The 27,806-nt window shown below is 46.8% G+C and overlaps 1 protein-coding gene across 6 annotated transcripts in view; it reads left to right on the top strand.

The window, feature by feature from the left end:
* Srgap3 (SLIT-ROBO Rho GTPase activating protein 3) overlaps positions 1 to 27,597 on the top strand; it is a 222,371-nt gene extending 194,774 nt beyond the window's left edge. For 4 of the 6 annotated variants that reach the window (XM_035448412.1, XM_027429039.2, XM_035448410.1 and 1 more), the window contains 8 exons: positions 1,885 to 2,019; positions 5,357 to 5,462; positions 5,655 to 5,882; positions 9,419 to 9,498; positions 14,583 to 14,763; positions 15,937 to 16,086; positions 18,070 to 18,397; positions 22,425 to 27,597. In XM_035448412.1, the coding sequence (XP_035304303.1) occupies positions 1,885 to 2,019; positions 5,357 to 5,462; positions 5,655 to 5,882; positions 9,419 to 9,498; positions 14,583 to 14,763; positions 15,937 to 16,086; positions 18,070 to 18,397; positions 22,425 to 22,838 (1,622 nt within the window). In that variant the 3' untranslated portion in view covers positions 22,839 to 27,597. Of the gene's footprint in view, positions 1 to 1,884; positions 2,020 to 5,356; positions 5,463 to 5,654; positions 5,883 to 9,418; positions 9,499 to 14,582; positions 14,764 to 15,936; positions 16,087 to 18,069; positions 18,398 to 22,424 lie in introns of those variants that run through there. The other 2 variants (XM_027429041.2, XR_003487614.2) reach the window with 2 other exon arrangements.
* Positions 27,598 to 27,806: the final 209 nt, after the last annotated feature.

Below are 27,806 nucleotides of genomic sequence, written 5' to 3' on the forward strand. Positions count from 1 at the left end.
AGTGCAGGCAATCTCTTTAGTGTGGTGTGGTATGCGTGTGTGTGCTCGGGCACCCTCGAGCTTATGGAAGCCAGGAGTCAACATTAAGTGTCTTCCTTCTTCATCTTACATGTTTAAGACCCAGCTCCTCACTGAATCTGGAGCTTGGCAATTGGCCTATGAGCTGTGGGGATTCTCCTATCTGCCCCTCCTCAATGCTGGATCATACACACTACCACATCTGTCTACAGATCAAACTCAGGAGCTCATGCTGTGCAGCAATCCACCCAGGCATCCATCTCCCTAGCCCTCAGAGGCAATCTTTTCTTTAAAATATTTTCATTAGCTTTTGTTGAATCCACGGATGTGCAGCTTGTGAGTAGGGATGACTGTACATGTATTTGCTTATCTGCTGTAGAAGGAAACACAGCAGACAAGTCAGCCTAAAGAAAATGGTGATGCGTAAGGTGGGAAGGAAAGGGTAAAAATGGCTATTCTCTCTGAGAAACTTTAAATATGGTTTTGGGGCCTGAGGGGATGAGGGCCTGAGTTCAGATGCCCAGCATCCATGCAGAAGCCAGGAGCAGCAGTAGGTTTCTGAAACCCCAGTGTTGGGGAACCCAGACAAGTGGCTATCGGAGCTCACAGGCCAGCCAGGCTAACTGAACCAGTGAGCTCCTAGTGTAACAAGGCAAGAGCTATCCCTGGAGACTGACTCCACAGGATGTGTCATGCTGACCACAGGGACTCATAGGCAGGCTTAAAGTACCAGGACTTCTAATCTCATGTCACAGGTCTCATGTTTGTTGCAAAAAGGAAATACTGCTGGGCAGTAGTGGCGCACACCTTTAATCTTAACACTCAGGAGGCAGAGGCAGGCAGATCTCTGTGAGTTTGAGGCCAACCTGGTCTACAGAGCTAGTTCCAGGCCAGCTAGGGCTACACAGAGTTCTGTTTTGTTTTGTCTCAAAACAAAACAGAACGTAAAAGAAAATACTGTTGTGGTGTTTAAAGAAGAAAAAAGGGTTACCACCTTAACCCAGTGTTCTGTGTCACCAGGAGCAGGGCACATGTGGCATATGTGTCATTGTATTCCTGCCCAAAGTAGTCACCCTGAATTGAGTCATGAGGAAAATGAGAGAAAGCCAGAATATGAGGCCATTCCGTCTTCTACAAGACAGAAAGGACTACATCATCAAACACGAACTTAGCACTCAACAAAACATTGCAGTTTTTTTATACTTATAAAACCAGAGTGGCAGCTATCAAGCCAGGCATGCCAGCACATGCCTGAAATCTCAGCATTTGGGAGCAGAAGCAGGATTGTCCCAAGTTCCAGCCCATCCAGGGATACACGGAGACCATGTCTCAAACAAACAAACAAACAAACGGAAAAACTGTCAACTTCCAAATGAATTGTGGGAACTCAAAATAGCTCGTATATGTTGAAAACAAAATTCCATGGCAGACACAGTGGGTGGAGTTTGCATGTGGGCTGTGAGTGAAGTTATTTTTGGAGGGATTATCTCTTTCTTGGGTTAGATAAAGTTATCATTGTTAGCTGAGAATTTCCTGATTCTTGAGAAGAATGTGTTATGATGTCAAAAGTTCTCAAATCTTTGAGCCACGGTGTATATAATAAAGAGAAGACTCAGCAGAGGGGCAGGTAAGGGGCGGTGGACAAGCATGATTGGATGCTTACCCCTTTTCTGAGGATTTGAACATTTTCTAATAGGAAATTTAAAACATGCGGAGACTGAGGGGCTCAGGCTCTCAGGCTCGTCCCATCCTCTTTCTCTCCCATCCAGGCTGACCAGGTCGTCTCTTATTCCATCTGAGAACAGAGTATCTTCTAATATCGGAGATTCTCTTTCCTCACCAGTGTAAAACACTGTCTCCACACAGGTGAAGACCCCCTCGTGGACGACCAAAACGAGCGAGATATCAATTCAGTTGCTGGTGTTTTAAAACTGTATTTCCGAGGACTGGAAAACCCACTCTTTCCTAAGGAAAGGTTTCAAGATTTGATATCCACTATTAGTAAGTATTTTCGAGGTGGAAGACCCATTGCTCCATGGGGCTTTGTAGATGGTGATGGGTTGGGTCTTCATCCTGTCTGGCACAGGAGAGGGATTCTATGAGAGAAGTGTGGTCCTCAGAGAGCTTAAAGACCCAGTTGTATAGGTGGACATGGTGCACTCCCTAGGTACAACAGCGCTAAGAGGAGAAGCATAAGGAACCTGGGGTCAGAGTAGACCTGGGGGAGGGACATGAGCAATCCTGCCAAGAGGAGGGGACACAGGGAAGCCTGGAAGGGTTGGGGACAGTGGACCACTTGGGTCAGCAGTGCATGATGCAAGAGGTTGATGCAGTGATGTAGCAAGAGAAGTAATCTGAATGTCTTTGAAGGACCCCACAGCTTTGTCCCTTGAGTGGTAGGAAATCCATGGAGAGTTTAGGGATCAGGTCAGCAGACAAGAGAAATAGTGATAGTTAACCTACTGGGAGATTATCTTTACACTGCTAGCCGTGAGAGTACTTGACCATTGGAGGGGATATTGGCATTCAGGACGTGTCCCAGGAGTAGGACAGAAGAAAGGGCATGCTTAAGCTCTCATGTTTTCTTTCATTGTCCATCAGCTTCCTCAGTGTTTGCTTCCTGGTCATCTTTTAAGATCTATGCCAAACTCTAAATCCCAGACCACAAAGGCTCCATCCTGTCTGGGCCTCATGTCACTGACTTAGCCAGCATCATTAGACCAAGTCCCCATAATTCAGGTCCTATGCAGTGCAATGAATGGATAAGGAGGGCAATCCTAGCATGGGTCATGCTAGTGTCCAGACAGAGTCACATGGTGAGAGGGCCTCTTCTGTTCTGTCCTGGACTATGAGTTTATTACAGAGAAACCTACACACATCAGCCTCCTTCCAAATGCAACGGCCAGCTTCATCTTCAGAAGCCTTTGTAGACAGAGTCTACCTGTAATTTAGTGGCACCCCTTGTGTTTATTGAGTAGCAGCCCCCCTCTGTGTTTTTGATTTCCAGAGTTGCATTGCCTCCCCCCCCCCAGTTGACTGCAGTTTGGGGTTTTAAATAGGCAATCCCAGATATAATGCCTAAATTTTTTTCTTTTTTTTAATTTAGAGAATACTTTATTAGTTTTTGTAATCAAACCCATGTAGATAAGACCTTACATATTTAATACAGTGCGTTACCCCTGTACAAATGGAAAAAAATTAAGTTCAACATTTCTAGACCAATATGGTTGTTAATTTCTGTACAATGCCAACTCAACACGGTAAACTGGGATACTTTTTTCCAAAGTTGACAGCACAGCTAAAGTTTCCAAAAATTCATATATATATATATATATATATATATATATATATATATATATCAATAATAGCAATAAGTTTTGCATCAATAGCAGCAACATCTTTTCCAGGTTCTGCAGTCATTTGAACAAAATTGTAGAGACATCCAGCACACTCCATTTAAAAAATAATGCCTAAATTTTAAGTGACCTTTATTTGGTGTACTGCTATGACTGTTATCTTTCATTACTAATGGTTAGTATCTTCCCATGTCTATTTCATGAAGCAAAATTTACCAAGGTATGTATGCTAAAGGGATATGATACAGATGGGATCTGACATTGTCCCTGCCTTCAGCATGTCTTACAACATATCCCCACTGTTACATATTTGTATGTTACCTTCTCATTATAACAATAGTTTCTCCTTTTTTCTCTAACAGAGTAATATAAGTTCTTTTAAAAAATAATTTTTAAGGGCTGGAGAGATGGCTCAGAGGTTAAGAGCACTGGTTGTTCTTCCAGATGTCCTGAGTTCAATTCCCAGCAATCACATAGTGGTTTCTCAACCATCTACAATGAGATCTAGTGCCCTCTTCTGGCTGCAGGCATGCATGCAGGCAGAACGCTGTATGCATAATAAATGTCATTTTAAAAAATGTCATTAAGAACTACAATGTAGCTGGGCGGTGGTGGCACATGCCTTTAGTCCCAGCACTCGGCAGGCAGAGGCAGGAGGATCTCTGTGAGTTTGAGACCAGCCTGGTCTACAAGAGCTAGTTCCAGGACAGCCTCCAAAGCCACAGAGAAACCCTGTCTCGAAAAACAAAAACAAACACAAAAACAAAAAAGAACTACAATGTAGTTAATAGCACAGAGGGGCTACCTGCCATAGATGACTGGCTGAAAGGAGGGCCCAGAGGATTTGTAGAGGGGCAGTGGAATTTATTTATTCATAAAAAACTGATTGTGGTCCAACTTGAGTGAGGCTTCCTCTAGCCAGGTCTTGAAGGTGAGTTAGAGGGATCGATTGAAATTTAAGGCAGGCGACATCTATTTGTGTGCCCTCCACAGTCAGGTCATGTGGGTTCTGATGCCAGAATGGACTTCGATTTGCTATGCACCCCCACACAATGCCTTGTCAGGAAGCAAGAACTCCAGCTTTGGCAACAGCACCTCATGGAGAAGCATAGCTCTAGACAATCTTCAGACTCTGGGGAAGGACAGTGGCCAGGAGATGAAGCAGGCAAGACTGTCTGTAGCTCTGACATGTTGGCTGCTGAGAAGAATGAGGGCTTTGGGAAGCTGGGGTTCTGTGAGGAAAACATCACTGACAACATGTGGCATGTTGGCGCTGAGCACCGCATCGGGACCTCACTTCTTGTAGTTCCAGGTTGCCAAGTCCATAGGTACTGCTCTGTCTTTCCAGGCCATAATACCAGCATTTGACTCTCTAGGGTTCACCTGAGAACGGATCCCAGATGACATCATGGGCATGTGCCAAGCCATCTAGTAGTCAGTAGGTCACTCAAGAGGAGCCTATGTTTGCACTGTTCTTTTCTGAGTGACTGAGGTGGGCCAGGCCTATGCTGTGGCTGGTGCCTGTCACTTTACTAAATCACCATCCCTGCCTGTGTCATCAGAACTCCAAGGTTGCCAGTGACAGAAACTTAAACTCTGAGTCCATACAGCAAATTATGTCATTTCCTCTACTGGAAAACTTTAGACCCATCCGCTTTGGATTTCACATGTCCACTCTGGGATTGGTGTCACTACTTTGATCCCCAGGCAGGATGCTCTTTCCTGGAAGTCCCTGGCTGCTTCAGATTTTTCTGCTACTCAAGTTCCAGGCAGGTTTCTCCACAGTCCTCCAGACCAGCTACTAGAGGTTCTGAATAGGCTAACACCCAACCTGACTTGTTCTGGTTGGCTCTCACTCAAATCTCAACTGAGAGTAGAGCCATGTTGACTAGTCCCTGAAGTGATGGGGGGTGTGGGGCCTGGAAATGTCTGTTGCCTTGCTCTCAGGGTAACAGGCACCACGAACCCCCTGTGCCTTACAGAACTGGAGAACCCAGCTGACAGGGTGCACCCAATCCAGCAGATCCTCATCACCCTGCCCCGTGTGGTCATCGTGGTCATGAGATACCTCTTTGCTTTCCTCAATCAGTGAGTACCTGGGCTGGGGAGCCCTCTGTGACTGGCCTCCTCTGGGAGGGGAGTCCCAAGGCTCTCATGAATGCTACTGTCATAAATTGAACTATAGAACCTTCTTGCATTTGAGTAGAGTCCATCCTTCCCCACCAAAAGAGGGGGAGGATTTGCCTTTTGGGTGAATGGTGGATACCTGCTCTCTCCTAGCCTTTCCCAGTACAGTGATGAGAACATGATGGATCCCTACAACTTGGCCATCTGCTTCGGGCCCACCCTCATGCACATCCCTGATGGGCAGGACCCTGTATCCTGCCAGGCGCATGTCAATGAAGTCATCAAAACCATCATCATCCACCATGAAGCCATCTTCCCCAGCCCACGGGAGCTAGAGGGACCTGTGTACGAAAAATGCATGGCTGGAGGGGAAGAGTACTGGTAAGGCACCCTTCCTCCTGATATTACCATTAGCACCATCCTAACATTGTTAAGAGCCCTCGGAAGCCTTTCAGTTTTCTCATTACAATAGGGTCCGTGCATCATACATAGTTTTCCATGAGGGCTTCCCAGCAGTCCCACATGAGCGGCAGATATATCAGCCAAGATTGTGTAAGTTACAAGGAATAAAACACACCTCCAGATAGCCTACGCCAAATGTGCATTTGCAATTTAGTTTACTGAAATATTCAGGGCTGTGTCTCCAGGTGTGGCTGGGTCCAGAGGCTCGGCTGTTGCCAGGAGGACCGAGCCCTGTAGTCTCCACCCCTGGCTTTGCTTACTTTTGTGCTGTCTTCGTCTCAGACAGCCTTTCTCTTAGTGACTGTCAGAAGGCAGCCAGCAAGCAGCTCCAGCTTTGTCACCCATTCTCTGCAGCCCCAACCAAAAAAGAGGTTCTCTTTCTAGGTGTTCCGATACGATGCTTCCAGGAGTTGTTTCAGGGCTCCGTTTGAGCCTGAGGATCTCTCATAATGTGGTGGCTATCCAGGTGTGAGGCCTATCTCAGGAAGCAGAGGAGAGGGTGTCCCCACATGAACCTCAGCAGCTGAAAGTGACACTCCTGTCACGGACCTCTCCCACTCAGGAGTTCTCTCTTTCAGAGCTTCGTGTCTTTGAATGTCCCACTCAGGTCAACGGTCATTAGTTGGGTAGCTCTCTCTGCTGTCATGATTCCCTGTATTAGGAGAAATAGTTAAGAACCTTTTTGGAATCAGGCCTGGCAACCTTTCCCAAGCTAAGCCTGAAAGAGTGACGATAGATATGTGTTTAAGTTGTAATGAAAGAGTAACTATGGGCAGTGCCAACATACAAGGTGTTTCAGAAAACTAGAATGAAGGAAAGTTTTCACATGGAAAAATGATAGAGAAGCTCGGGATGTATAGTTCAGTGGTAAACCATATACTTACTGCACGGGAGGTCCTGAATTGGATCCTCGGCACCAAAATAAAATAAAAAAGATCAGTGCTGGGGCTGGATCAGCACTGATCTGGCTCAGCAGCTAAGGGTATGCGTTGTTCTTACAGAGGATCCCGGTTCAGTTCCCGGCACCCATCAGGCAGCTCACAGCTGTCTGTAATTCCAGCTCCAGGTGATCTGATGCCCTCTTCTGCCCTCCAAGGAGGGCACTTATACCTGCACCTGCACTTATACATACACATATCCTCTCCACTCCTACCCCACCCCCACATACAAATAACTTTTAAAATAAAATAAATACTTTTAAGGTAAACGTTTAAGGAAACGGGTATGTTTACCCGATTTAAACATCAAACAATGTGTGCATATTATTGAAGGATCACGTGGTACCTCACAAATGTGTAATTTGTATGCCTTTTCTACCAATTACATTTTTAGTAATTTGGGAGGGAGGTGCGTACTGCTTGAGACTAGCCAAATGTCCCAGCTGTCATATTGTCCCCACTCCAGGGCAACACAGAAATACATGTAAGTCCTTCTGCCAGGAGCCTGCAGGGAACTTAGGCCTTTCAGCTTGGTGTTTTGAAACAGAGTCTCACTATTTAGCCCAGTCTGGTCTTGAACTTGTGATCCTCCTGCCTCAGTAAGTGCTGGAATCATAGACTTGATCTACCATGCCCAGTGGGAATTTGGCTTTTGATTAAAGTATGCCTGAATGCTTCAATTGCCTGTGTTCTCTAGGCTTGGGGGGCAACTGCTTCAAAGAGGCCCCTCTGTCTCGGTGCAAATTCTTCCCCAAATAGACATGAAGGGCCACAAGGGTGTCTGGTCACAGTGGCATCTGGTCACAGCTCCCTGTCCTAACGCTGTACAGGACCCTTATTTAGCTAGGAAGCACAATTTTGGCACAAAGAGAAGATAAACACACAAATTATACATGTACAATACACACTCAACACTTAACACTTTTCTTCATTTCTGATGAGACTGGAAAATTAGCAATTACGTGGTCATTTTGAAGGTATTTTCAAAACTAACAAGGGAGAAGAAGCTGAAGGTCTCAGTACACTGGACAAAATCCATTCATTCAGCAGTCCTGTCTGCCCTGCCACCACCCAGCATCCTCTGGGGACTGGATCTCCAGGTTTCCAGGTGGTAGAGATGGTGCCTGAGTAAGATTAGCTTCAGCTGGGAGGGAAGGCGTGTTAAGAGAACTGGAAGCAAGCTATTTCAGAAGGGGCCCCTGAGCCAATCACAGGCCACCAGGAAAAGGCTTCCCAAAGGAGGTAAAGAAAGATCCAAGCCAGCAGCTTAAACTGGGGCCAGTTCAGAGGCCTGGGCCAAGAAAGTCTGAAAAGAATGAAAAGTGGCTCAACTTGTTGAGTTGGGGTGTGTGACAGGAGGGTGCTGAGGTACCAGGCTACACAGGTCAGCTGGTAGCCAATTCTGGTGACCTTTATTTGAATCTAATCCTGGTGGCAATGGGGAATTTTTCAATGTAGTCTCTGTTTCTTTTTGTTCCTTTTAAAACAGAGTCTGGTGGAGCCCAGACTGGCCCCAAACTCATTATATAGCCGAAGCTCACTTGAGCCTCTGATCCTCCTGCGTTTACCTACTGAGAGCTGAAATTACAGACATGCACTGCTAGGCCAGGTTTGTGTGGTGCCTGAGAGAGAAGGCAGGCCTTTGTACGCGCTAGACACTACCAGCTGAGCTGCCTAGAGCTCTCTATTTTTTTTAATGACATCATAAATGTCACCTCCTCTTAAAAGCCATCTAGATCACTCTATGTTGGTCCCCCCTGCTACTCTGTTTCAGCCTGTTTCTCTCTTATAAATCATTGTTTCATCTTGCAACTGTTTTATGCACTGGCCTTATTACCTGGGTTGTCTTCTCTCCCTAGAATGTGAGCAGTGAGGTCAGGGACCTGGTCCACTTGATTTGTCATTGAGTCCTTCCTATTTAATACAGTGGTGTGTATTAGAACATACACAGGCACACACGCAGGTGCGCACACACGCACACACATGCAAACACACCCCCATAAGGAGAGCCCTGGTCTCCAGAAGCTTGCAGTTTCCCTCTGCCATCTGAATCTCATTGATGTCATAGCATTTCAGCCCACGTCTGCTAGTGTACTTAAGACTGCGTCATCTATAACGAACTGAAGTCTCTGTAGCTCAAGGTACTGAAAACTACGAGGTATACCACATGTGGTGAGGGCAGTCATGATAATCATCCCATGGTGGAAGGCAGAGGGAAAGAAAGTGTGAGAACAAGTAAGATTGCCCAAAGGGGTCAGGGCTAGCACAGTTATAAGTCTGCTCTCATGTAACTAACCTTGATCAACACTGATCCATTTCTGACAACACAGCCCATATGGCCTAGTCACCTGTGCTTAGATTGTACCTCCCAACACTGTGGCATTGGGGATGATGTTTCTAATACATGTGGGCCACATACTCAAGCCTTTGACAATCTAGTCAATTCCAGAACTAGGAGTCACTAAGGGAGTATTTAAGAAAGTCCCCAACACATCCTCTTCCTATGTTTGCTTGCAGTGACAGCCCACACAGTGAGCCAGGGACCATTGATGAAGTTGACCATGACAATGGCACAGAGCCTCACACCAGTGATGAAGGTGAGTAGGGGGAGAGGGTCTAAGCCAAAAATAAAAACCTCACAGGGGCTCTTAGGCTTACTCAAGCCAGCCACAGGGCAGGTCTCCAGAGCCACACAGCTCCCCAAGCAGCACAGCTGCCCTTCAGCATGGAGAGGGACCCAGCATAGAGAAGATCTGGTGGGTGCTGTGCATTTACTATATACCACTCCTTGCCCATGTCATCCTCTGTGTGTCCTGCTTGAGTCAGTACAAATCCTCAGAGACAAATGTCTAACAGGAAAGCATCCCTGTTCCTCTACTGTTCCTGGCCCCAGCTCAAGGATCTGCTCTACACCAAACCTTTGCTGGGACCTGGGACCTGGGACCTGGTGGTGAATGAGGTAGGTCCTCAAGGAGTTCCTGATCTCTCAGCAAACCTCAACAGATTGGAAGCAGCTCCTCATATCCCTGAGATCATATTGGGCACCTGAGAATTGCTCCAATATGAGGAGCATGGAGAGAAGCAGGTGTGTGTGTGTGTGTGTGTGTGTGTGTGTGTGTGTGTGTGTGTGTGTGTTTAGAGGAAGAGACCATCTAGCTGATTCCTCTACTCTTGCCAGATGAGGAACAGCGAGTCATGCTGGTTTCCATGGAAATCAGACCACACAGATGACAATCTGAGTAAAATGGACTCAGGCCTCCTTACCCAGTAAGGCATAGTGGGCAGAGACTAGGTAAAAAAAAAATCTCACAGGGACTCTCATGCTTACTGGAGTCAGCCACAGGACCAGTCCCCACAGCCACACAGCTCTCCAAGTAGCACAGCTGTCCTTCAGTACACGAGGACCCATGGTGCTGAGGGGGCAACACTAAACTTCTATCTCCAGCAATGAATATTCTGCCTTTAGGTCTCTTGCCCATTTTAAATTTGTCTTTTTAGTATTGAGTTGTAACAGCTCTTTACATATTCTAAATATAAGTTTCTTATCTCAAACACGATTTTCAAATATTTTATTCTATTATGAGACTTGATTGTTGCTTTCCAAATGTTGTCCTTTGAAGAACAAAAGGTTTTAATTTTGATGGAGTCCAGTCCACCAGTTTTTATTTTGTTACTCATTATTTTGACTATATTCATGAAGGCCCTTGTCTTGCCTTCTTTCTTTTGAGGTGTCTTAATTACTTTAAATTACTGTAATAAGACACCATGGCCAAGCAAACTTAGAGAAGAAAGAGTTTATTTTGGGGCTTACAGTGTCAGAGGGTTAGAGTCCAAAGCCCACCCCTGGTGATACACCTTCTCCAACAAGGCCACACCTCATATTCCTTCCCAAACAGTTCCACTGACTAGGGACCAAATATTCAAACATGCAAACCTGTGGAGGCCATTCTCATTTCAAACCACTACACAGAGAAAGCAGCCAGCATTTTACCACAAGATATAATATTAGCTGTCAAGGCTTTTTTTTTTTTTCATAAGTGTCTGTAAGAGTGTGTTTCCATGCACATGTGTGCATGTGTACTCACGCCTGGCACACACATAAGACAAGAAAAGGTTTGTTGGGTGTCTTTCATGATCACTATTTCTTTTTTTTTTTCTTTTCCAACTTTTTTTTATTTGAATTAGAAACAGGATTGTTTTACATGACAATCCCATTTCCCTTCTCCTACCCATCCTCCCCTACCCCCACCAACTAAAACCTTATCTGTCACATATCTTTTCTGCTCTCCCTGGATGGTGAGGCCTTCCATAGGGTGTCATCAGAGTCTTTCATATCCTTTGGGATAGGGCCTAGGCCCACCCCCCATGTGTCTTGGCTCAGTGGGTATTCCTCTATATGGAATGGGCTCCCAAAGTCCACACCTATGCTAAGGATAAATACTGGGCTTCTACAGGAGGTCCCATAGATTTCTGAGGTTTCCTCACAGAAACCCATGTTCATGGGGTCTGGATCAGTCCCATGCTGGTATTCCAGCTATCAGACTGGGGAGCAAGAGTTCCCGGATGTTCAGGTCAGCTGTTTCTGTGTGTTTCACAGCGTGGTCTGGACTCTGTGCTCTTCACTGGTCCTTCTCTGCATCTGGATTCCAGTTCAGATCGGTGATTAGTTATGGGTGTCTGCTTCTACTTCCACCAGCTGCTGGATGAAGGCATATAAGTCAGTCATCAATCTCATAATCAGGGGAGGGCATTTAAGGTAGCCTCTCCTCCGTTGCTGAGATAGTTAGCTGGTGTCATCTTTGTAGATCTCCAGACATTTCCCTAGTGCCTGATTTCTCTGTAAACCAAAAATGTCTCCCTCTATTATGATATCTCCATTCTTGTTATCGTGTATTCTTCCCCTGACTCATATTTTCTGCTCCCTCATGTCCTCAGCATCCCTCTTCTTCTCCCCTTCTCATCACTATTTCTTTAAGGCAAAATTCCCTGAACCTGGGCTTACATATTTTCTGCTGGCCCAGAAGCCAAGTAAGCCTCAGGGGACCTCTGTCTTCACCTATCTCAGAGCTGAGTTCTCAAGTGTGTGTCCCATGTCTGACTTGTCTTGTGGATACTGGGATCTGAACTCAAGTCCTCATGAGTGTACAGCAAGAGCTCTTAAAGGCTAAGCCATCTCTCCCACCCAGCAGTGAGGTTTCAGAGGTTCATTTATCAAGTCAAGAAAGTGCCCTTCTGTTCCTAGTTTGTGGAGTGTTTTGTTAGGAAAAGATGTTAATGTTTGTCAAAGGCTTTTCTTCATCTGTTGAGATGTTTATGTCATTTTTTCTCTTTATCTTACTGATAAGACTTGTTGAATTTTTAGATGTTAAACCAATTTTACATTACTGGGATAAATTCTTCTCAGGTATGGAAAACAATTCCTTTTACATTCCCCTCCATCCAATTTGCTAATATTTTGTAGAGAAAAAAAATCATCCATATTCGTAAAAGATATCAAGCTGCAGTTTCCTGGTGATATGTTCTAGGTTTTGTGTTAGATAATACTTGCCTCATGAAATGTGTTGCTAAATGTCTCCCCCTCTTGTGCTTTTGGGAAGACTCAGTGAATAATTATTACTGTTTAAATGTTTGGTGGAACTCAGCAGTGAAGCCTTATGGGGCTGGGCATTTCTTTCTGAGTAGTGCTTTGGTGGTTGGCTCACATTCTTGGAGACTCATTTGGGTTTTCTATTTGTTTTTACAAAATGTACTGTTACCATGTGTACATGTGCATGAATGACAGGCAGGCACATGCATGATGTGGCATGCACACAGAAGTCAGAGGACAACTTTCTCCTTCTTCTTGTTGAGATAGGGTTTCTGCCACTGCATGCTACAGGCTATCTGGCCTGTGTGACTCTGGGTGATTCTCTTGTCTCTTCTTCCCATCTCACCACAAGAGTGCTGGATGGCAGATGTGGACCACTGTATCCAGCTTTTTATTTTTCAACATGGTTTAATAAGAGAACTGAAGTCATTAGACTTGTACAGCAAGCACTTTTACCCATGAGCCATCTTACCGGCCCCAGACGTTCTACTTTTTGTTTTTTGTATTTCTTTATTGTGGGAGGGGGTGTTTATACTGTGATTTGCACATCTAAGGTTGGAGGATAACATGCAGGAGTTGGTGCCCTCCTTCTGCCATGTAGGACTCAGGGATGGAATACATTGCTGGGCTTGGTGACAAGCACCCTGTCCTGTTGAGCACCCCACTGGCCCCAGATATTCTATTTCTCAAGTCAGTTTCAGTAGTCTACATTTTAAAGCAATGTGCCCGTTTCATCCAACTTACCTAATTTGTTAACATGTAATTGTTGGTAATATTTCTTTATGATACCCCTTTTCCTTCAAAGTAATCACATTAATGTTTCCCTTTAATTCCTGATTTTACATTTTATTAATGTGATTTTTCTCTCTTATTTTCTTGGTTTATTGAGCCAAATGTTTGTTAATTTCATTGATCTTTTTGAAAGCAGCAGCTTGGACTGTGTCTGTTTCCCTAGTCTCTATCTCATTTAATTCTACCTAATCTGCATTACTCCCCACTCTCTACTTGCTTTAGCTTTAGCTTGTACTTCTAATGTCTTTAAATTTTTATGGTTTAAATTTGTTTTTAGTTTATGTGTATGAGGTACATGTGTGCTTGTGTGCATGCGGTGTGCTTGGAGGCCAGAAGAGAGCATTAGATCCTTTGGAATCTGAGCTGAGTTATAGGTGCTGGGAATCAAGCCTGGGTCCTCTGGAAGAGCAGCCTCCTTTTAACCACTGAGCCATCTCTCTAGCCCCTGCACTCCCCCCTTTTTTTTTGAAGGTGAAGGTGGAGGTTACTGATTTAGGATTTTTCTTAGCATAGTCATTTGCAACTCTAAATTTCCACCTAAGTAGTAGCTGCAGCCATGAGTTTTGGCTGTGCTATGTCCTTATTTCCATTCACCATTTGGAAGCTGAAGAGCCCCTGAAAGTACTGTGAGTGAGCAGAGATGGAAATCTAGTCCTGCAGGCTGTGCGTGATACTTATGTGTAACTGGACAAGAAAGAAAAGGGCTCATGGGAAAGTGGGGGTAGAATGTATGCTGAGGTGTATAAGGAAAGAAATTTTTTCATATACCCACCCCCCACATACACATTTGATATATGGTCTATGTAGCTCAGGCTAGCCTCAAACTCCTGTTATCCTGCCTCCCAAGTACTTGGATTATAGGTATGTATTATCACATCTTGCCAAACTGGTTTCAATAATCATGCAATGGAAAACAAGGATCTGGCATGCCAGCTCCCTGTGGACATTTTATACTTCTTGGTTTATTTAATTTTTTATGAGATAGGTTATCGCTTTATAGCCTGGGCTAATTACAGATTTGTAATTGTCCTGCCTTAGGATCCAGAACGCTGAGATGCTAGGTCTACACCACTGAGCCTGGTACTCACTGGACATTCTGAGAAGTTACATGGATTGCCTAAGATCGAGCAGTGGGGAGGAGTCTGAACCTAGACTCCTAGTACTGGGGTCCCAAACCCCATTCCACATGTGCTCATCAAGACCTGCCCATTGTCCTCCTCAGGTAGCCTGAAGACCAGGCTACCTGAGCCTTGAGCCACTTCTCTGACCTCACAGATGCTCTTTCTCCTAATTTTCTTACAGAAGTGGAGCAGATTGAGGCCATCGCCAAGTTTGACTACGTGGGGCGGTCCCCTCGTGAGCTGTCCTTCAAAAAAGGGGCCTCATTGCTCCTGTACCACCGTGCCTCAGAGGACTGGTGGGAGGGCCGTCACAACGGTGTAGATGGACTCATCCCTCATCAGTACATAGTTGTACAGGACATGTGAGTGAGAACTGGGGCCTTCTGTGAAGAATGAGGTAATAGATTAGTGATGTCTGGAATGAGGAGTAGAAGGGGAATACTGGGTTGTATGCTGGCAATTTGTTCTCCTGGGATCAGTATCAAATCTTCATGATCTCTAAGAATGTTTTTTTTTCTAACTTCCTTTAAGTGGAAATATCCACAGAAGAATATGCACATTGCTCATCTTTCAGACTATTCAGAGATAGTATTATTTCCAGGACCACCATCCAGACCCATGAGTCACAACCAGGGCACTCTACCCACCATGGTCACTACCATCCCAGTCTTTTATATCCCTCCACTATCCTGAGCTTTCCCTGTAGCCAGTGACCAGCTCACCCCCCTTAATGCCCATAGCCCTCCATTGCAGATGTGACCTTCTCAGGAGATGGAGAAGCACAATAACCAGGTGTCATTTTTAATGATTTAAGAAGCTAAAAATGCCACACCTCCCAAATATCCGGCCCTGTCAGAAAGTTTAAGAAGTCAGTACTTTGTGTGAGGTTTTTTTTCTGGGCTCTCATTCCCTTCCAGCTTGGATTGACTCAGCAGAGCTAGCCTGTCCTAGAGGGAGCCACAGAACTAAACTCCACAGGAAGGGAACCCTAAGCCTATGTTGTGATGCAGGAAAGAAAGTTCTGAGCTTGAGCAAAGGCCAAGGCCAAGCATATGAGAAAGGGGATGCTGTAATAGAGGGCCACCTCCCAAGTGTCCTGCACTCCAGATTGGGAGGTAATGGATGGAGGTAGTTCTTCCCTGCTTGCTTGGCTCTGAACCACTTCTCATGGAGCCACAGGGAACTCAGCATACAGCACCCTGTGCTAGGAGACTCAGCACTCAACACCCTGTGCTCAGCTTGCAGACTCCAACACCTATTTCTCCACCCTGTCTCCATCACTGAGAGGGTCTAGGAGAGAGAACCAGATAGAAAAGGAGAAAGAATCAGTGGAATGGGGTGGAATACAAGGGAACCACCCACAAGAGAGCCTGCCTATTGGAGCATTGTGGTAGGCATGTGTGTGTGGTGGGGAGGTGTTCAGCCTGGGCTGCTGGTACATACAGGTAGCCATAGCTTTGGAGGAGCTCTGGGCATCCAGGGCCTTCCTCCAGAGGACACGGACCACCTCTAATTCATGTCTCTCTTCTCCCCAGGGACGATGCCTTCTCCGACAGCCTGAGCCAAAAGGCTGACAGTGAGGCCAGCAGTGGGCCACTGCTCGATGACAAGGCCTCCTCCAAGAATGACCTCCAGTCCCCCACAGAGCACATCTCTGATTACGGCTTTGGGGGGGTGATGGGCCGGTAGGAAATTCGGGTTCATTTTTGTCCCACTAGTGCCCCCTTTGTTTGTTTGTTTGTGTATGAACTGGGAGAAGTTAAGAGGGCAGAAGGGGAGGAGGAGACTCTTACAGCACCTTGATTCTGCAAGGCATGACCCTGAGTATATCTGGGTGGGCTGGCTGGAATGACCCAAGGATTCCAGGTGTGAATGGACTCAGCTTTGAGTAGCGGGGGGTATTAAGGCAGAGGAAGACATATGCGGCATTGCAGAGCTTTTTATTTTAAATAATCATAGGCCAGCCTATGATTATGCTACATAGTAAGACTGTCTTAAAATTTTAATTTAATAGAGACACAAACACATGAGAGAAAAATTGGCAAGTACTTTGCTTTCTCTCTCCAGCTTCTGCTCCTCCTCCCAGCTTTCTATTGTTACACAATATTTTTTAAATGTAAAGCTCCCAGTCTCCCATCCCTGAAACACACCACTTAAATAGAGAGTTCACACCTTCTTCTGTGAAAGTTGATACCCAACTCCACCCACCTGTTTGCAGGGAGCAGATATGCCAGTTTCTTCACTGAGACTGGGCTGTGTCACATGACCTGTAAACCAGCAAGGAGCTGTGCAAGTCATCTTGGAAACAGGAAAAGAGACAAAGCTAACAGTCTCGCTCTGCTTCACTCCCAGCTCCTTGTCCTCTTAGAATGTCAAAGTCTGTCCCCCATCCCCTCATTGTAGCCTGAAGGATCATGTGGTCAACCCAGTCTTTGCAGAGAGAGCGAGAGGCACCTGTGGCAGCTTACGATGGGGGCATATTCAAGAATTTATTTTAGTTGAGGTCCTGAGGCCTCTTTTTGTGACTTCTACTTAATTCAGCTTTGGACACAAGAAGATGATAGAATCCAGGGATGGGGAAGGCAAAGACTGGGTCCATAGATGAGAATGGCATGGTACCCAGCTCCTAGGAGGACCATATCATCCCCTGCCTCTCTCTTCCTCCTCCTCCTCCTCCTCTGCCTCCCCCTCCCCTTCTTCCCGCTCTCAACCTTTTCTTTTCTTTCTCAAGGCCTCTTTCCTCCCCAACACCTATGCTTTGGTCCTGCTGGGGCATCCACAGGCTTGCTTAGCTTTGCAAGGGTTTGAATCGCCACCAATCCCATGGACTTGGTCTGTTCCCAGCCACCATCCCTTCCTGCCCTCATCCACATCCAGTCTTTCCTCCCCTTGTGAAGGCCTCTGTACCTTGGGTGACCTCCACAGGACACAGCAGTCTTGAACTTATTTTCAAACTATTCAAATTTGGGCAGGTGAGGGAGGAATAGTCCGTCAATGTAGTGGATTCCCAGAATGGATTTGGGAGAATATAGGAAAGCTTGTTGCAGACATAGGTCAAAGACTTGTCCTACTGATAAGCAGCTCATGCCCTTTTATATAAGTAGAGCCCCGCAGGTGGACAAGGTACCATAAACACAGGGTGCAGGGGTGTTCACTCTTCAATGAGCTGTTTTCCAAGATCTGGGGAAGCCGCATAGACTGCCTGCTCTTGGGAGGTTGGTGGGTGACAATGGTGAGCAGGTGTTTCATTCCCAGGGGTCCTTCTTGTGCTTACTGTGGCCTTTTGGTACAGTCAAGCCTCAATGTTTCAAACCAGCTAGAGTCTGAATGATTTCAGACTATATATGACCACAGCTAGCCACAGCATTTCCAATTTGGAATCTTCCTGCCAGGACCTGACTTAGAATTTGGTTTGCAGTGCAGCCACCCTGGCTCCCACTCTCAGCTTTTCTCCCTGAGCCAAGTTTACTTTTCCCCTTCAGGGGAAGGGGTCACAGGGCTGAACTGGCCCTTTCATCACCAAATTGTACAGTCTGACTGAATGAGGCTTCACTGTGCTAGCTCCTCTAGATTAGCATGTAGCTATGACATGGGGGTTGGCTGGCCCATTCTGAGACTGGCTAGGGTTGACTTCTGCCCCATGCTCCCTGCCCCTGGCTCCTTTGCAGAGTGCGACTACGGTCTGACGGAGCGGCCATCCCCAGGCGCCGAAGCGGGGGCGACACACACAGCCCACCCCGGGGCTTGGGTCCCAGCATAGACACACCACCCCGTGCTGCTGCCTGCCCCAGCAGTCCCCACAAAATCCCCCTCAGCCGGGGACGGATTGAGAGCCCTGAGAAGAGGAGGATGGCGACATTCGGGAGCGCTGGCAGCATCAACTACCCTGACAAGAAGGCGCTGGCAGAAGGGCTCTCCATGAGGTCGACTTGCGGCTCCACCCGGCACAGCAGCCTAGGGGACCACAAGTCCCTGGAGGCTGAGGCCCTGGCAGAAGTAAGGGCCCCACAGAAGCCAGTTAGGCCAGTGAGACACCCAGTGGGACAGGGGGTGGGAACTACTGAGTGGGCAATCATAGTGGCCTCGGTGGAACTTGAGACTCAGCCAGACAAGACAGTGAATTGGCTTCTTTTCCATGCCACTAGCTAGAGCTCCTATAAAGACCAGAAGACCCCACGGTGTCCAGGCTAGAAAGGGGGTAGCTGAATTAAGGGGCTGAGGCAATGGCAGGTCTCTCCACACAAGATGCTATGATTGAGTCCATGTATCCACCCATGCATGCCTCCATCCATCTTTCATTCATTACTCTATTCATTTATTGATGAGTCTTGCCTGAGCATCTGTTGTGTGACATTCACCATGCACAGTGAGGCAGTAGAGACCGGTTATATTTTGGCCCTGCCTACAAGAGCTTATAGTTAAGGAGAACTGCCAACCTTGGAATGGCAGCTGTGAAATGGCCGCTTGGCTGGATGTCTTTGATGAGCAGGGATGGAATATCATATTTTGAGAATCTACAGTTTGAAAATAATTCCCTGGGAGGGTCTGACCCAAGACCCAAGGTGGGCAGGACTAAATAGCTGAAGCACAATGGAAGGATATCTCAGGCTCTTCCAGAGTGTTTTCTATTTGTATGGTCCCCCCCCCCCCTCAATTGGCCAGATGAACAGAACCAGTTTGTTTGCAAACCACATAGCATCACTGGTCATGTCTGTTTTTGACATATTTCCAGAAGTTTCCCTTTGTATTCCTCTAGCTGTCATTTTGGGCAAGGGTCCATTGTGCACCTCCCTCAATGTTGTCTCTCATTTAAGAGATGATAGCGGACAGGGCCTAGCAGATCCCACAGGTTGGAGGGAATCTGTTGTGCAGATAGCCTTTTTGAGTACTATTTTGAATGGGACAAGGTGACCTTATCAACTTCTGAGCATGTCTTTACAAGACTCAAGGGAAGATCCTTAGAGAATACCCTGGCTGGAAGCAATGCACTGCCAGTAGAACTCCACACATGACCTTTACATCATATCCTGATGCCCATTTCCAGGGAGTCCTTGGGGTTAGTACCTTGGCATGGACCAAGCAGAGGAGACAGCCAACCTGGCCTTCCATCTGTGAAGGCTATCCTCTTGAGAACCATCACCCTCATACCCAGCGTCTTCTAAAGACTGCATCACAACAAAGCAGAGGCTTCCTAAAGCTGGCTTGGGGTCCTTTACATGGACAAGCAAACACAGTTAGAGCACCGTGCCTAATGCATCACAGACACTACGAGATGTCAGTGGAGTGAGTGGAGTTAGAGCATTATTTTTTTATGCTGTGGTACTCTGACCAAGTAGAAAGACGTATTTACAGACATTTTAGAACCTTGAAATAGTTTGCTGTGCATTGGGGATCTCTAGCAAGAACAGGGTATATCCCATCTCCAGACTTCTGGGGTTTTTATCTGAGGAGCATTTGTTAGCCTAACTCAGGAAATACACTTAGCAACACTAAGGGTGTTGTCAGTATACACGCACTCAAACTGGATAGTTTCCTGGATGGAAGTAAAGCTGAAGCTCATGGAAAACAGTCAAGAAGTCACGGGACAGCCACCTACTTGCTCAGCTTCATCTCTGAGGAGCCCTTGGCTTTGTGGGAGTCAAAGGGGAGGTGGTGTGGAGAACCCCAAATAGTAGATGGAGTCACCCCAGATTCTCCGGTCTCCTGAACAACATAGATTTGAAGTCTAGGTTAAAGAGGCTGTCTTGGAAACGTGTGATACTGTCCCACGAAGTGGGGAGGAGGTGAAAACCAAGTAACTTGCCAACCATGCCCCAGTCCCCAGAGCCTCCCTGCAGCTTCACCTGGCAGACTTACGCATCCCTCATCAGACTAATGCAAGGCTGCAGCCTAAACTCCTCAGCCCACCTTTCTCTGAGCTTTCTGTCTTTCCCATTCACGCTCTACGGGGATAGGGGAGATGAGAACATTACATTTTACTTATTGACATTTTTGCCTTCAGCTCCCATTGGATGAGAGCAAATGGGTGGGTGGGGTGCAATAGGAGATAAGTCTCAGAACGGTGGTGGAGGCTTTGGTGACCCTGTGTGTATACAGTAGGCAGAAGAGCCCTTCCTGCAGAGTCACCCATAACTGAGCCTCTGGATAAAGGCTCTCCTGAAGGCCCCTTCTTAAAGCTGCCAGCATGGTGGGTAAAGGGTTTAACATGGTAGGGGAGCATAAAAGCTGATATTAGTCATTAGCAGGACATAGAAGGCAAATGGGATAGACTGGGATAGTGGGGTGAGCAAGAGGCGGCTTAGGGACATGCCCTGGGCATACTGGAGTCTTCCTGCAGATCCAGGAAGGAGAGGATGAAGACTCTGGATGGATAGAGGACTCTACAGTAGCTCCAGGCTCCAGCCCCATCTGCCCCCCCCCCCAGAGCCAAGCATTTCTTCCAGTACTGGCCCCAGTCTGTTGAAGAGCAAGCATCCCCTAGTAGCCACCATTGCTTAGATTGGGCATGGTGCCTGCAAGTGAAGGTTTTAAGCCAGGTCCCTTGTTGTGCCCTGCATGGGTTCTGGGTCAGATCAGCCTGAGCAGCCACTCTTACACCCACTGGACATGGAGGTGGCCCCTTGAAATCCCCATGAATCAGGTCTCTTGTGCTCTGAGGAGTTGGATGACCACTGTCTGGCAGTTTGCAGAGCTTCGTGTCCATCCTCTTGCCACATCTTCACGGCCAATGTGGGCTTTCGACAGATGGGTGCAGTGCAGCTCAGAGTGGCTGGTGCTAGCCCAGCTGCCAGATCAGTGCTGCCTTCCAGGCCCAGACCTGCCCTGGACTGGGTATACAAGGAGCTCAGGCTGGCCTGGTGTGCCTCACATCTGTCACCTGAGGCATTCTCTTTCTGATGAGCCTGCAGATATGATGATGTCCTATGTGTCATTTAATTTTCCCCACTTTTTAAACAAGAAATGAGCCTTTAGATCATAATGCTGAGAGGAAGGCGGTCTTCCTGTCATCTAGGATGTATTCCATATGGTCTGTAGGTAGTCATTTCCCTATGGGTAAGGATTTCTTTTAATTTTTAAAACTGACATATAGCTAAACGATTGTATAGGATAGGGTGTGAAGTCTCTCAATATCTGTATGTGTTAAGATGGACATTTTTTTCCATTTGATTTCATGTATGGGTGTTTTGCCTGCATGTATATGTGTACCACATGTGTGCAGTGCCAACAGAGGCAGACGAGGGGCACAGATCCCTGGAACTGGAGGCACAGCCTTTTGTAAAGCCACTGTGTGTGTGCTGGGAATTGAACCTGGGTCCTTTGGAAAGGCAGCCAGTGCTTCTAACCACCTACTCATCTCTCTACCCCTAGAATGAAGGACTTTTAAGAAAACAGAATCAAAAACAATGTCTAGTCAGAGACCCTGGAGCTAGACCACCTGGGTTGGACTGTGTTATTATTTAGCTGTGTGACCCTGGGCAAGGTATTTGACTAGTCTGAGTTTCAGTTTCCTTATGTGTGAAATGAGTATAATAGTTGTCCCTACCTTACCAATAAGTTATTAAAAGCTTTGGATCAGTGCTCAGCATTAAGTATCATTGTTACGGGGATCATTATTACCATTTTTGAGTGGCAGGTGCTATGCCAATCTCTTTGCATAGATATGATCGCTGTATGCACTCATCAACCCTTTGAGGTAAGTATTATAATTGTCTGCAATTTACCAGTGAGAATTCTCAGGCCCAGAGAGGTACATGCAGTTCAATAGCAAGGAAGTAGCAGAGTCAGTTTTTGAACAAATGTCTGTCTGCCTGCCACAGCATGACCTACGCTTATGACGGTGACTTCTTGTGCAAGACAGGTACAGGGGATGCTCATGTTGATTCCTGGTGTTGGTTACAATATACCCTCGGGGTCTGGCCTCCCTCTGGGAAATGGGACTCCTAGGAAACTTCCTCTGGAAAGGCCTTGAATTAGTTAGCTGCTCTGAAGACCCTGTGTTGACCAGAGCCCTCTCTGTTCCCAGGACATCGAGAAGACCATGAGCACAGCTTTGCATGAGTTGCGGGAACTCGAGAGACAGAACACGGTCAAGCAGGCGCCAGATGTGGTGCTGGACACCCTGGAGCCCCTGAAGAATCCACCAGGCCCCATCAGCTCGGAGCCCGCCAGCCCCTTGCACACCATTGTCATCCGAGACCCTGACGCTGCCATGCGCCGCAGCAGCAGCTCATCCACCGAGATGATGACCACTTTCAAGCCTGCCCTGTCGGCTCGCTTGGCTGGTGCCCAGCTGCGTCCACCCCCAATGCGTCCAGTCAGACCCGTGGTCCAGCACCGATCCTCCAGCAGTAGCAGCTCAGGCGTGGGCAGCCCTGCTGTGACACCTACCGAGAAGATGTTTCCCAATAGCTCCTCGGACAAGTCTGGCACTATGTGACCTGCAGGACCGGTGATACCGCCATGGCCCACTGCTGCACACCATGGCCTAGGGTGGCCTTGGTGGCTTCCACTTGCTTCCCAGGGATCTTCTGGCCTTGGAGGGCAGATCCTAGAAGGTCAGCCTGGGAGGGTATATGTCTGTGGAGAGCAGAGGCCCAGGTGTTAGCTGCACCTCCTACTCAGCCATGTGAATGCCACAGACCTCTTGTGGGCAAATAGACATGCCAAGGAATGCTGGAACAAGATCAGTCCCAAGGACAGTGTTTCCTGAGATTGAGGCAGATGCTTACCAGCTTCTCATATTGTCACTGGAAAATTATTCTCTCGATATTCTCTACATACGTATATGTGTGTGTGTATATAAATACGTGCATATATACGCATATGTGTACGTATGTGTCTGTAGGTGTGTGTATATATATTTATGCATCTATATACATATACTAGAGAGCTGGACATACACACATGCTAACTGTATATAGACGCTCCTTTTTTTCTTTTTATGAAACTTAGATTTACCTCAGACCCATGCCACCAAACATCTCCCACTGTACTCGGTGGGATTTGCAGGGACTTCTCTGGGAGAACTTAGAGGCCCCACAGTTAACTGCGAACGAAGCAATATACCACTAACTGCAGAGACACAAAACCAGAAACAGTCTCCAGAAGTTGTGGCCTTCCAGAACAGTCTGCCCCTCAAGGAAGGGTGGGGCAGGCGGTACCCCCAAGCAGGCTGCTCCTAAAGGTGGGGGGACCCTTCATAGAAAACCCTCCATACACCCCCAGAGACCCTGCCCTGTCATCTGGAGGCCAAAGGTCAACCTAAAAGGCACAGGGGAGGTTGGTGTGAAGACCCTTGGGTTTGTATGCAGAATCCAGGTGGTGAGATGCTATGTCCCATTCTAGCACAGCATTACCTGTGGTTAGGGAAAAAAAGAACAACAAAAAACCCACAAAAACCAAACAGTAGTATGGAGTATTTCACACCCTAGACATACTGAAGGGATAAATCTGTGGTGACTATGGAAGTTTACTTCTCAATATTTCATGTTTTTCTTCTTCCTCTTTCTACTAATTATGCTATGTCAGGTTTGGAATGAAATGGGCGAGGAGGTGTTGAATCACATCATTTCTTTTGAAATTAGGCCACAGCACACTGTGCTTCCCACCAGAGCCTCCGGTGCCCAGTCAACCCTTGGCCTCCGTCCTAGGAGGGTTGTGCTAGGAAACACCATAGGGCAAGATTTTATGAAAGTGGAAGTGCTCTCCACCCTCCCTCCCTTCCCTCCTCTTCCTCCATTTCTTCTAAAGCAGTTAATGTAGACAAAACGTGGTGGTAGAATCAAGGTTTGTGATTGCAATAGGACAAAAAAGCCTTCTGCATGGCTCTTTTTTTTGTTCCATTTTACCTGCACTTTTGTTGTCTCCATTTTCCAGATAATTCCAGATTTTCTGGTAATGCATCACAGGCAAATCTAATCCTGATGGGACCATTTCTGCTCTTCCTCCTTATATCAAACCAAGGATCTCCCTGTTCTCTCTCTCTCTCTCTCTCTCTCTCTCTCTCTCTCTCTCTCTCTCTCTCTCTCTCTCTCTCTCACACACACACACACACACACACACACACACACACACATATACATGGACCCCTTCTGGATGGCTCTCTGCCTGTCTCAGTTTTACAGTACAAAACCCAGAATTTGAGTCACAGCTCCCACCAGATAGGATCTGTGTGACCCTTGAATACAGCACTCCTGTAAACTACAGACACTTTGAAATGTCATCCTTGGCTTTTCTTCCCATTGGGCTTGCTTCTACCATCTCTTGGGTCCTCCATTAAAAGGCAATTTGCCCTCTTTCCCAGGGAGGGAACCTAGTGTGTCACTGGTACTTGGGTGTGGGGAGAATCACTTTCTGCTTTGCCTGTAAGGTCAGCACTGGGTAGAATATGGAATCAAAAATGGGCACAAAATGAAAATGTCAGGGAGAGGCCAAGCCACCAAGCCTTCCTTCCCTCTCAACTATTGCTATAATGGGCCCTCTGTCTTTGAGCACATAAAGAACTCTCCATTTTATAGTTGAAGAGAGTAAGGCCTGGGGGTGGGCTGGAACCTGTGCAAGATATGTCAGATGGCTTAGTGGGCTTCATCAGGTCAGGTTCTGGAAGCCCTCATTTCCAAGTGTCTGCTATCTCTGCTATGCACCCAGGAGATAAGATGTCTCTTTTGTATCCCAGGGCTATCCCCAGATTTTTAAGTCCATTTACCTCCCAGGCAAAATGCAACATTGGCTGCCTGAATACTGGATAAAAGCAAAATTGAGTTTACAAATCTATTACCTGACACACCTAATGCCAGTTATGCTGTGCAGATTCGTCTCTGGGTTGACTTATTTCATTTTTCCTTGCTGCTTCTCCCCAAATGTCCCAAGAGCAGAGCCTCAGCTGTTTTCCTTAAGCATCTATTTTTCCCCCATCGGCAAGTGGCTGATGAGTTCACATTTAGGGAAGCGCACGCACAGATGGCAGACGAGTCCCCAACTCCTCCAACCCCCAACCTGAGCTTCGATGCAGAACAAATGGAAAAACACTGTCCACCCCCATCCCCGACACACACTTCATCTGGTCCCCTGCATGTCTCAGCCACCCCCAGGCCCCAACTCAGTCCCATCCGTGTCTATCGAGTGTGAGCATCTCCCTTCCAACTCCTGCCTGTTTTTAGTCCACTATATATTGCTGTATTTGTTAAATGCTGGAAAGTAACTGTTAAAATGTGAAACTGTAATTTTTTAAAAGAAGGCTACAATTGCATTATAGCCAATGCCACTCACCAAATCTTTGCACCTAGTAGATAGATCAATGTAAAAACAAATACCAGAAACCTAATTGTACAGTGATTGGGGTGGGGGGTGTAGTGACATAGTTAGTAGCCCTCAATATAGCCAAGCGTACGAGGGGAAGTGGTGTCTATCAATGTTCATCACCATTATTGAAAGCTGTGCTGATCAGTTAGTTGATAACGGGCATTTAAAAAAATTATTTTGGCTTCACAGAATGATTTCTTAACTTCCAACTCATCCGAGGTCAAGCCTTTTGTCTTTATGTATAACCGGTGTTCAGTCTGTTTTAGGAATGAACCAGCAAGATGTTCATTTAATTAAAACTGACCAAAGACAATTAATTCCTGGTCTAGTTTCCTGGGCACTGTGTGGCCCAGCTGCCACTAAAGACCTTTCTCCGATCAATTTGAGAACAAGCTGAGCTTCCGACCCCACTCGCCCTCCCTGCCCTCCCTTCCCTTTTCCTCATCGAGCTGCTCTGAGCTGTGGGATCCTGTGAACAAATGTCACCTTTCCTTGTTTTCAGTGCTAACTTTTCACCTTGAAGCGCCTTTTGAACCCCGCCGGACAGAGCACACAACTGGAGGGAATTGTGGGCTTGGGAGTTAAGACTAGAGAGTCTTTTCTCTGAAGTCACTAAACCAGGGGTCAGGAGGGAAATGGATTCCTAAGGAACAGAAAGGTTTATATCCAGTGAAGAAATCAAATCGGAGTGGGAAGAGACACAGGGAAATGGAGCCGTCCATTGGCTACTGGCTGGAACCAGCAGTTCAGAGATCTGCCTTATAAACACTTAAAACATTTGTGGTACACAAGGTGGGGAGCTGGTGGGAGAGAAACCTGTACATGGGGCTCCCTTCGTTGGCATCTCCTGGAGTGCCTTGTTGGGTGCATTCCTTTCTTATTCAGGAGTCATGGATGCAGAGGACATCTCGTGACCTGGTACCTGGTCATCGTTGAGTGGCCAGTGCACATACATTTGAAACAATTGATGGAAAACCCTGAGGACTCACACAATGGCCTCCCTCTTAAGCCTCTCTATTTCCAAATTCTCATCTTCCAGATGGCTCCACACTAGAGCGAAGGCCTCATTCTCTTGAGAAACCCAGAAAGGGGTGGAGGGGGCTGGTGCTTCTAGCTGTGGTAATGAGTCCTGCTGGGCTGGAAGGGAAAGGAGTGATGGAGGAAAGGCAGGAAGGGGTGAGCTGAGACATTGCTTAGCTGATTTTTTGCTATGCTAATGCGGACAGTGCAGGTCAACTTCCCTGGTTCTCTGGGGTCTCTTCTCCACTGAGCTGAATTGCAAGTGGAGACTTCCACATACTCAAAGCTGCCCAGGGAAACTGCCAGAAGGACTTCACTGTCAGTCTGAGACCTCCTGGCCTCTCTGAGGTTGATCTGCCAGCATTCTATTGTCCCATCATCTGGGACTGGCCAAAGGGCCATTGCTGCCCTTTGCTGACACCTCCTTTCTGTGCAAACTGTCCCGGGCAAATCAAAGCTGTTCCTTGAAGTGGAACTGCCAGAGTGCACTTTCCTTCCCTAGATGGAAGGGGGTTGAGGCTAGCTCTGCTGCCCAGGCCCTCATTCCAGGCAGTGTGACTGTTTACATGGTTTGGCAATAGGTTTGCTTCTGATTGCTTCAGAGTGGCTGGTCTATTTTGTTTTCTTTGCTTTTATTCTCCCCTCAAATTGTGACAGGAAAAACAAACTGAAACCACCCTAAGAAATTGCTGGTTGCCTGTCCCCATGTGATGCTGTGTTGCCCTCTTCTGGGTATCATTTCTCTACCTTATGACCAAATGCCCGTCCTATAGAGTGTCTGATTGGATCCTCTGTTGCGTATTCTGATGGTGCCTGCTGGTTTGATGTGGAGCTATCCTGTGAAATAAAACAGCTTAACTTTTTTCTCAAACCTACTCTGTGGTTGTTTGCAAGGGTAACTTGACCATTGTGGGTAGAGGGCCCAGCGTGGCATTTCTACCCTTCTGTCTATTCTGTCTGCGTGTTTCCTCCATCAGCGACCCTGAAATATGCTTTAGCTGAAAGTTAAAGTTGCAAGAAGGACTGAATGCTTCAAATGTAGAGAGCTAAGAACACAGCTAGAAACAGGATGAGGCAGTGGAAA

Source organism: Cricetulus griseus, chromosome 8 (genome assembly GCF_003668045.3).
Source record: "Cricetulus griseus strain 17A/GY chromosome 8, alternate assembly CriGri-PICRH-1.0, whole genome shotgun sequence".
Lineage (NCBI taxonomy): Eukaryota > Metazoa > Chordata > Mammalia > Rodentia > Cricetidae > Cricetulus > Cricetulus griseus.